At 40.2% G+C, this 11,389-nt stretch overlaps 1 protein-coding gene across 1 annotated transcript; it reads left to right on the top strand.

Moving 5' to 3' along the window:
- Positions 1–305: 305 nt before the first annotated feature.
- Positions 306–1,848, top strand: LOC134215036 (chymotrypsin inhibitor Ani s 6-like). Its single transcript, XM_062694295.1, has 3 exons — positions 306–385; positions 1,333–1,465; positions 1,524–1,848. The coding sequence occupies exons 2-3, from the start codon at positions 1,393–1,395 to the stop codon at positions 1,757–1,759; spliced, it is 309 nt and encodes a 102-aa protein (XP_062550279.1). The 5' UTR covers positions 306–385; positions 1,333–1,392; the 3' UTR covers positions 1,760–1,848.
- The last annotated feature ends 9,541 nt before the right edge of the window (positions 1,849–11,389 follow it).

Below are 11,389 nucleotides of genomic sequence, written 5' to 3'. Positions count from 1 at the left end.
GAAAGCAAAAGTAGGAAGAAGGAACAAAAAAGAAGGAAATGGAAGAAGGAAGAAGAAGAACGAACAAGAAAGAAAGAGAAGGAAAAAGGAAGAAAAAAGATGGAAGATGTAAAAAGAAAAAACTAACTTTTTACTTCTGACTGCTCATTCATGCCCTAATGACCATTCAGTCTAATGGCCTAGTGACTTTTCGACCTAATGACTTTCGGTCAAATGGCCTGACACCCTTGCTGACGAAGTTTGCAGAACTTATTTTGAATGAGCTTTAAATACATATACGACGTTTCATATCAAAATCAATTTCTGCCAAGTGATACAGTTTGTAGTCTGAATAAGCGTAAAAGAGAATCCGTGAGGCAACACCCGGAGAAATTAACGTGTTAACGTACGATTTTCTTGGAATTCCCAAAACGTTTGTTAGAATAATATTTCCTTACGGAGATGATCGTTCTGGAAAATGCATGGAGAGAACCAACGCGCACTTGATCTACGATGGGTTGTAGATGGAAGATAGATAGCGAATGAACCATCAATTCTATCAGCTCTTAGAAGAATCACCCAGCGTTCAAACCACACAAAAAATGACAAACACAGTATACGGAACACGAATACAGAATTTTGAAAAAAAAAAAACCTGTGGAAATCGATCAATTGGGTGGAAGAAGATGCAATGACGTGAACGAGCAAACTGGTAAATCACACTTGACTAGCTGCTGAATGAGTTACTGTATCCACCACTTCCAAAGAACCATATCCAAATTAAATTAGACCATGCATATTGCACGTGCATAATCAGCTTTTTTTTATTGTGATTATAAAAGTGGTTTGGTATTCCGCATCGTTTCTAGGCTAAGTACACGAATGCTTCAAACGTACACATTCCAACCCATTCGTAGAAGTGCATGCGTTGCTGTTCCTGTACGATTATGTTATGTTTTCTCGTTACGTGCTTTTGATTATTATTTCACACTGCATTATTTTGATTAAGGCTCATGTTAGTCATCACGAGACTTTGACTCATAAACTTGTGTAGTTTACGTTGGCTCATAAAAGAGACTTTCAATATGTCAATAATAATTGGAAAAAGGTCTCGACAAATTAATAACAATGAATCCATCATTAAATAATTCGTCAAACCCTATTTGGATAGGACTTGCACATAGATGCAACTCAATAACGAGTCGATCAAATGAGTAGAACTTTTTCAAATTTCTTATCTTATGAATATTTCAAATACACTTCAATCCAATGTCAAAGGGTCCATTCAAGAATATGCTTACGAATGTCGCATTATTGCGCGTCTCGTAACTCTATGAATGATTTTTTTTCCAGCGATACCAGTATAAAAGATGATACATCAGTGATGGAGTACCAATTGTTAAACCTGCAATCATGATCATGAAACTGATTATACTAGTAGCTCTCATTGCTGGCATCAGCTATTCCACTGCTCATCCGCGCTGCGGTAGATTACATCGTCTTGATCATTATAGCTAACATTTTAATCAATTTTCCATTCGTAGATGATCCGCACGAGGAATACAAAGTCTGCGGCACGGCCTGTCAAGTCCATTGCAGTATTCTGGGCCTGAAGATGCTGTACAAGTGTCCGGCCGTATGTGTCGAGGGCTGTTTTTGCCGTGAAGGCTACGTGCGCCAGTTCGAGAATGGCAAAGGGCCGTGTATTCGTGAGGATGAATGCCCTTGCCCTCCGGAGCCGACTACAACTGAATGCCCTCCCGGGCATGAGGGGCACTGAATAAGTCCAATTTGATCGACGGATGAAAGTTGATGAAGATGGCATTTTTTGTTTTTTGGAGTGTAAAATTGCAGCAGTGAGATTATAAAATAAACGTAGAAGACATTATTTCCAAAAAGTGGCTTATTCTACCAGTGAGATTTCGAATTACGTTGATAAGACAATCTTAATGTCATTTGGATCAACTATGAGATTTGCTTTTGTTATTCTCAATTGAGTACCTTCCTGGATACCTGGTTGGCTAAAGCGTCGATATACATATGTCTGGCGTATTACTCCATAATCGTCGATCTTGAGCAACGTTCCTTCTTTTTTCCCGAATGTTTGGGGTCTCCAAATCCGACTCCACCGTGATAAGCCATCGCGTTCGTGGCCTTTCGAAAAGTAACCGGCTTCTATCTAGTTCCCTGTTGAATATTGTTATCGCTATTCTTTCTTCCGGCACTCGCAATAAGTAACCATCCCACTCAAGTCTGCCGTATTTCATGCGATTTACAGTATTTTTTTTTCTTTGTGCACGTGATACAGTTCGTGATTCATGCGTCTGCGCCACACATCATTATCTAGTTTCACTCACAGTATTGCACTTTTCGCTCGAAAACCACGAAAGATTTCCGGTCCGACTCTTTAAACGCCCACGCTGCATGTCCGTGAAGGGCCACTGGTAGAATCAGAGTTTTATTCAGAGAAAATTTCATTTCCGTTTGCATATTGCGGACCCTTAGCTGCTTATTTAATTTTTTAAAGGCCCTATTTCTTGCAGAATTAAATACAGAATATTGTGCTAAAACCGCGACAAAATCAGAGTCCCGGCGAAGTTATTAGCATTTTTCTAAAGCAGCGGTTCTCAACCTGGGGTACATGTACCCCTGGGGGTACCTTCGCTGGCCCTAGGGGGTACCTCGGACAAAAATGCGTAATGGCGGACGTATTACAGTTCCAATTAAAACTCATTGATATATTTTTGATAATTGTGTATTTTTATTTCAAAAATTTATATTGTACATAATATGCAATTCGATCAAGAAATCCCAATTGAATTCTGCCTTCCACAACCAGCACATTGTATGAAGGGCTGCGGAACAAAAGATCGAACGAGCAAAACGTCGAATGAACAAAATGATTTTTTTTTACGTGGGACTTACGTCTCTCTTTACTATACCGGGTGTCATTTCAAAATATTCAAATCGACCGCGTTACGCTGTGTTGAAAGATTTTAAACGTTAATAGCGTTCGTCTCAGTAGAAGAATTTCTGCGGTAAGCCCCTCAATCGACAGATTTCAAGTATGCCTTCCATGTTCATGCTTGATAAGACCCGAAAAACTTGTTTCAATAGGCATGAAACTGTTTTCAATGAAAAACATTGAGATCAAGGGAACCTATAAATATGGGTACCGCATAATTCTTGCATCATTCCATTACCACGTTCTGATTGGTGCAGTGTGCAGACACCAGCGAATGAGCAGCCGCTGGGTCTGCCGAGTAGCCATAAGATAGCGCAACGCGATTTTTTCCTTTCATTCTGACCGGGACAAGCGAAGCAACCGCATCATCGATTGAACAGCACTCACAACTTTTAGTAGGGAATGAAGTCTGCACCGACCGCTTTTTCGGCTCGACACCATCGAAGCGACCATCATCAGCCGAAACCTAGCCAGTACATCAGCAGTCCACCCTACAGACCCGACAAAGCAGCAATGCTGAGCAGATACCGGCAGCAGCAGCAGAGTCGAGTCGAGACCGGCCGGCATCGGTGCTGAGCCGAGACAGGCTGAAGAAAAGCCACATGATGCAGCATGTATGTCCACAAAAAAAAAGCGGTTCTTCAGAGAGCCAATAATAGAGATCAATATCAATGCTTTCAATACCCTTCGGGATAGAAATTGTACTTGGGTGCCAAATCCAATATTCTAGAAATAAAATTTTATGCGTGATTTTCATGAATAGCGTCAAAACTAACAATGGGTAATTTTTCTGATTTAACCGCGAAGTGGACGAATGACTTCGCTTGACCATGCCTTTAAAGATTCATAAGATATCCAAATCTCTCACATAATCTTATTTGGATAAAAAAAACACCGATAACAGCTCAAACATTAATAAACTATCAATCGATTTTTCATCAAATGTTGGATTTTTTGGCATTGATAAAAAATATGTAGATAAACATTGTTTGATACTGACCGCACACAAAGCGAACGTGACTGAATGATCGTCCCATGTTACCAATTCTAAATCTTATCACCCGAAATCCCATGTCCGGGTGTTTCCTTCCTTCTACTACTAACAATGTTGTCTCAGAAAAGAACACGTACTTCCCACCTGAACTGCAATTCTAAGCTCGCTTGCCCGGCTTATTGGCCTGTATCTAGCGAAAAGTCCCGTTAAGAAATAGACGCCAGCAGCGAGCAACAAGCGTAAAAAAGGAGAAGCCCTTCTCGAACGCGTTGAAGATGATGACGCTTTGGTTGACAAAGAAGCGGGATACAAGACACTAGCTGATTGGCCCACCAATTGGGAAGCAGAGAAGATTCAAAATAAGGTATAAAAGAAAAGTGCATTCGCTCGCAGAGCATTCAGTCTTTTTTATACCTTAACTAGAAATTCGCGGTTATTTGAAAAGATCGTTTTCTTACTTTTTGCACTTGGCCGAAGCAAACAGCCTTTTTCAAGGCTCTAAGAGTTAAAAATAATGTTCTCCTTCAGTTGCTATCGCACGGATTAGAAGGCTCTTCAGTGGAAGGGCTGAGATACAGTCTACATCCCCTGCTGAGCCAACTTGTGGTTTATTTCAGGCAGTCCTTCAGTGGGAAGGTTGCCACTGTCGAGGCTAATATTTCGTGACCGGACAGATACTTCCTAAATTTTTTTTTGATGATTCTTGTTCGAGGTAGATTTGATTTCTGTGTCGGTTTGATGAGAAGATTTTGCCAAGGAATGGTATGCAACGCCGATTATTTACCCAAAATAGTTGATGTGAGAAATTTGCACATATTATGCATCTTAAAGGCATGGTCAAGTCAAGTCCTAGGCTCAGAAGCCTCCTTCCAAGAGGCTCGGAAGGCTCCTTTCAAGAGGCTCGGAAGCCTCAATTCAAGAGGCTCAAAAGTATCCTTTCAAGAGGCTCGGTACCCTTACAAGAGGCTCGGAAATCTCCTTTCAAGAGGCTCAAAATCCTCCTTTTCTAGAGGCTCGGAAGCCTCCTTTCAAGAGGCTCAAAAATCCCTTTCGAGAGACTCAAAAGCATCCTTTCAAGAGGCTCAAAAGCCTCCCTCTAAGAGGCTCTGAAGTGTTCTTTCAAGAGGCTCAAAATCCTCCTTTTCTAGAGGCTCAACATCTTCTTTACAAGAGGCTCCTATCCTTTTAAGAGGCTGTGAAGCATGCTTCCAAAAGGCTCGGAAGCTTTCCTCCAAAAGGCTTCTTTCAAAAGGCTCGAAAGCCTCGAAAGCTCGAGATCCTTTCAAGAGGCTCAACAACCTCCTTCCAGGCTCAGAAGCCTCATTTCAATAGGCTCAAAAGCCTCCTTCCAAAAGGCTCGGAAGGCTCCTTTCAAGAGGGTAGGAAGCCACATTTCAAGAGACTTAAAAGCATCCTTTCAAGAGGCTCAAAAGCCTCCTTCTAAGAGGAACGTTTTTTCAAGAGGCTCAGAAGCCTCCTCCTTTCAAGAGTCTCGGAAGGCTCCTTTCGAGAGGCTCGGAAGCCTTCTTTCAAGAGACACGGAAGCCCCCATTCAAGATGCTCAGAATCCTTTTTTCAAAGGCTCAGAAGACTACTTTCAAGAGGTTCGGAAGCCTCCTTTTCAGCGGCTCAAAAACCTCCTTCAAGAGGCTCGGAAACCTCTCTACAAGAGGCTCAGAAGCCTCTAATGAAGAGGCGAGGAAGTCTACTTCAAAGGGTTTCAAAAGCTTAAAGAAGCTTCCCTTCAAAGGGCTCGGTATTATTCTTTCAAAAGGATTGGAAGCCTGATTTCGAGAGGGGGTACCTCAATTAATGCAAAAGTTCCAAGGGGTACCTCTCAAGAAAAAGGTTGAGAACCGCTGTTCTAAAGTATAGTTTAAGCAAATTTCGCTTCTTCCATTCTTCTTACTTTCTTTTAGTCTGTGCAATTGCGAATGGTCGGGTCAATCACGAACCGTCTTATGACCAGTGAAGAAAGCTCAAAATAATGATCATATAAATATGTATGATGTTACATTAGCATAAGTTGATAATATTTCCGCAATTTTCTAACTGAAAATCCGTTGGGAAGTCCAGATCAGAGAAGAGGCACTGAAGGAATAAATCCGTTTGGAAACCCAAAGAACGGACACCTTTTGAGCTTACAAACGGAGAACCTTTGTTCTTTGGAACTTTTCTTGGCTTCCGAGTGGAACTCTTTTTGCGCTTTCGAACAAAATCCTTTTTGCTTCTGAACGGATGAAGGATTTCCTTTATCTGAGGTAAACTAGCCTAGGACTAAAAACCTCACTAATAAAGATTTAAAAAAATCCTTTGTACAGAAACAGAAACTAAAACCATTCAGAAGCCCAGATGGCTCCACTCGGAGTTTCAAAAGTATTTCTTTCGAAAGTCTTAAAGCAATTTGTTTGAATGTAAAGTCGAAAATTATGTCGTTCAGAAGGCCAATAAGGTACCGTTCGCCAATAAGGTACCCAGAAGTAAGGGTATGCGATAACAAACTTTCGTTAGGAAACGAAACGAAACGAAATTTAAAATGTCTATGTTGATTCGGATCGAAACGAAACGAAATATAGATTTACTTTCGAAACTTCGAAACGAAACGAAATCAAGGTTCATTTGATTCAAAATTTTTCGAAACGAAACGAAATTTTAATTTTTTTTTTCCGCGGAATTTTGATTAAATTGGTTTTAGATTACGTACACAATTCGGATTTCACTTTTTCAAAGACAAATAACTGTTTTACCATATACAGATGTGCTCGACTTGCGTTAGCGGCTGCATAGTCTTATATACAATCAGCTCGACGAACTGAGCTATTGTCTGTGTGTCCTTGGCATATAAGAACAGCTGTTATGGTCAGTATGAGCTAAAAGCAAACATAAGTAAAGAACTTTCAGCAATTTTAATGATCTTTCAACCCGTTCTGGATTTTTTTTTGCAAATTTCATGCGAAGTTACATATTGTCCAAATAGTCAAAGAAGAGCTTATTAGCTTGATTAAACCCTCAAACTGCCGGGACGAATCTTGACTACTTAAAACAGCTCGTTCTCAGTCAATTTTCTACTAAAATGCAAGCGGTTTCAACTGTGATCAAGGGGAATAGTAGTTCCAGCATGTAGATGGGTAAAATGCCCAGAATGACTCTCCCTCTTTTAGAGGGGGAGTTTTGAAGTGTGGCATAAGCCATTTTTTGAGCAAATGTTTAGTATTTTGAAATTTTTAACGTCGTAACAGGTGCTTTAGCATAAGTAATTAATGGTCAATGTGAATGGTTGACAACAATGGCCAAATAGACATAAATTGACCTCCGAATATGTTCCGGAAACCCGGAATATCCTGTATAAAAGGCCAGCATAGAATCACCGAATATATCGGTCTTCCGACACCTCAAACTTCTCAGAATCTCATTAACTTAGAAAACGCCATAGTTTCTTGGTAGGGTAAAACTGGCCATTTGATGGCCACGGAATAGATTCCTGAAACCCGAAATTTCCGGTAAAAAATGGCCAACAGAAAACAACATCAAATGGCCAGTTTTACCCTACCAAGAAACTATGGCGTTTTCTAAGTTAATGAGATTCTGAGAAGTTTGAGGTGTCGGAAGACCGATATATTCGGTGATTCTATGCTGGCCTTTTATACAGGATATTCCGGGTTTCCGGAACATATTCGGAGGACATCCGGAGGTCAATTTATGTCTATTTGGCCATTGTTGTCAACCATTCACATTGACCATTAATTACTTATGCTAAAGCACCTGTTACGACGTTAAAAATTTCAAAATACTAAACATTTGCTCAAAAAATGGCTTATGCCACACTTCAAAACTCCCCCCTCTAAAAGAGGGAGGGTCATCCTGGGCATTTTACCCATCTACATGCTGGAACTACTATTCCCCTTGATCACAGTTGAAACCGCTTGCATTTTAGTAGAAAATTGACCGAGAACGAGCTGTTTTAATTTGTCAAGATTCGTCCCGGCAGTTTGAGGGTTCTGTACACATCGTAATTGCTAATCATGATTGACCGAGAAACAACAAATATGAACAGCTGACAAATTAAATAATATTCTTGTGATACAAAAAAGTTATTCTTATTGTATACTTGCTTCGGAGTTTCCAATTCATGACCAATAACGATGCTGGTCACGTCCTTACAGTCAATTAAGCCTCTTGAAAGGAGGCTTCCGAGTCGAGGGGATGCTTCCTCCGAGAGGAGGATTCTGAGGCTTTCAAGAGGGCTTCGAGGCTCTTGAAAGAGGCCTTCCGACCCTTTTGAAAAGAGCTTTCCGAGCCTTAAAGAAGGAGAAAAGAGAAAAAAAAAAAGCTTAAAAGAAGATTTCAGGGCCTCTAGAAAGGAGGATGCCAACCATCTTTATAGTAGGCTTCCGAGCCTTTTAAAATGAGACTGTTCAGCCTGTTCAAAAAACCCTTCCGAGCCCCTTGAAAAGATCCGAGGCTTTTAAAAGAAGCAGAAATAAAAGGAAATTTCTAGAAAAAAAGCTTGGCTTCCGGGCCTCTTAAAAAAAAGTGTTCGAACCTCTTGAAATTATGCTTCCGGGTCACTTGAAAGGAGGCTTCCGAGCTGCTTGGAAGGAGGCTTCCGAGAAGCGTAGAAGGATGCTTTCAATTCTCTTGCAACAAAGCAACTGAGCTTTTCGGGAAAAAGTCTTCATGTCTTGATTTACTAATCGTCATGCATAGGGTAAGGGAGGTATTTTGGACCACCAGTTCGACACCTCATATTCTGGACCACTGAGAGCAAATTCTTTTTGGTGGTCCAAAATAAGAGCCCCGAAAGGGAGGTCCAAAATACATCCTTTACCCTATTATGTACAAGACAAAGTTTAGAAATAAAAAAAATACAAAGCTTTATTAATAAGTTTGTATTAAAATTGTAATTCATCCGTCATTAAGCATTTCGTCCGAGGTACCCCTGGGCCCGGCGAAAGCACCCCCCGCGGTGCATGTACCCCAGGTTGCTTACCCAGAAGAGTTCTGTTTTGGAAGCCCAAAAGAATTTCGTTCAAAAATATAATGAAATGCCTTCCAGAATCCAAAATAATTTCTTTCGGAAATCTAGAGAAAGGACTTCTGTTTACGAACCGAGAATTTTTGGTTTTCTAAACGGAGCTCTTTTTGGCTTTCGGCGCTTCCGAATAAAATCCTTCTAGGGCTTCGGTAGGAAATACCATTAGTATTCTAATCGGAATCCCTTGTCCAGAAGTAGAACGCTCCAATCGAAAGTTCAAAGCATTTTTTCAAAATTCCAAAAGGATTTTGTTCGGAAGACCAACAGTATTTCGTTAGAAATTCTTGAATAATTTTATTCAAACCAGAATCCTATTATAATTTCGTTTGAGCATGAGTATGATGACCGTGCATTCCGTAGTTGCTACTTCGTGATGTTGAGTCGATCAAAAATAAGTTCACTTGTCATAAGATGAGTTTGTACAATCCCATTGAATTCCACCACTTAATTGTATCTTGACAGATACGTATTTCGACCTCAACAGTAAGGCCGTCTTCAGTGTCTCGTACTTGACTCGACTTCGAGGTCGAAGTCGAAGTCGAAGTCGAAGTCGAGTCAAGTACGAGACACTGAAGACGGCCTTACTGTTGAGGTCGAAATACGTATCTGTCAAGATACAATTAAGTGGTGGAATTCAATGGGATTGTACAAACTCATCTTATGACAAGTGAAGACATTCCACTAAAAAGCTCAAAATAATTTTCTCAACAAAAATAAGTTGATAACCGTAAAGTAAAATGTGACTCAATATCTTACAACGCAATAATGATTCTGACCATATAACATGCTGTTTTTCATTATGCGGGCGTATCTCAACAGCAACCTTACTTGTCTTTAGTATCTAGTACTTGACTCGACTGTGTCCTACACCGACTTTTTTATTATTGAAACCTCGATATTTTTTGTTGTCGCCAGTGCATGGTTTTTGACTAATTTTATGGTTCCTGAACCATCTTATCTCCACACAGACAAATATAGATATTTTGTTGCGATTAATACAGACTAATACAGACTAAAAATTGGACTTTGAAAATATTTGACATATGTCACTTTCTGCGAGCAAAATGCTCGATGCGAGTGCTTTACTAACAACGTTTGACAGCGCCTTCAGATAGGTGTATTTATTACAGATTTCATATAGTTATTATGGAACGTACACACGGTCAAGCAGTTCGACCAACATTGACTCCACCTCCCGTTTATTCAAACATTCATCAAGTTTTATCAACAGCGACACGAACAATCAATTTATTCGACCAACAATGTCACACACGAACGACCGAAGCACCAACTCGAGCACCAACCATCAAAAAATATATGAGGGTTTGTGCAACTTCACTACAAATGCTCAAACATGTTCGGCTAACCTTGACTCCACTCCCGGCAGCTCAAACCAAAATCAAACCGTTTTAATTTTTTCCAACCGAGCCGCCAACTGTCAAATGGTTGTTCGAACAACTTCACACACGTTCAAACAAAGCAGCAACCGAAGCGTTTTCTTGGGGGCGGAGTCAATGTTCGTCCAACTGCTTGACTGGTGTGTACGTTGCATTAGACAAAAAGCATTTCGATTTTAAGTTGTTACATAGTAGAAATATAGAAATATCCTTTTTTCGGGATTAATCCGATCAACTGTTCTGTGCTTCCCTGGAACATGGTTCTTCTTTTGATTATTTTATAAGATGTCGATTTCTTTGGCACCACTATAATGTTTCCGCTCGTTAACACATCTCCATGCTGAAAACATCGCAAAAATTAGCTTCCAATTCGGCAAAGTTCTGGCGAACTGGTAATTGCAATCGTTTCGTAAGGCAAAGATTGGTTTCGTGTAGATTATTCCACTATGTTTTCTGGATTGCGCAAACTTCCATAGACCAATAAACCAAATGTGGCTTATCCGATTTTTCCCACAAATTGCGTTACTATACTTACTATTCTTGCTTATCAACATGTGTCGAACTAATTTGAATTGGATTGAGTTTCACACTCAATTTGTTAGGCTAAATGCATATAAAAATGCAAGTTTTTCCTCACTTTCTGTACAAAGTGTGGTCATTCGTGATTCAAAAATGAAACTAACAGTTTTCGCAATCCTTTTATTTGTTAATACAGCCTTCAGTATTCTACCAACTAAGGGTAAGTTTATTTGATTCAGCATGTTGTGTATATTATACCGAAAAAACGGATCATTTATTTAGGTGAAAAATGCGGACAAAATGAAACTTATGACGCGTGCGGATCGTCATGTCCAGAAACTTGCGAAAATCGGGGTAAAGCCATACCTTGTCTTCATAAGTGTGCAGCGGGATGCGCCTGTCAGCCAGGATATGTACGGGACAAATCCCAAAGATGCATAATGCCTCGTGAATGTCCGAACCGGAAACGTTCGTTAAAGCCTGTTTTACACCTTCCCGCT

Source organism: Armigeres subalbatus, chromosome 2, assembly GCF_024139115.2.
Source record: "Armigeres subalbatus isolate Guangzhou_Male chromosome 2, GZ_Asu_2, whole genome shotgun sequence".
Classification (NCBI taxonomy): Eukaryota; Metazoa; Arthropoda; class Insecta; order Diptera; family Culicidae; genus Armigeres; species Armigeres subalbatus.
Note: the sequence above shows the minus strand (reverse complement) of the source record. Positions and strands in the feature narration are given on the sequence as shown.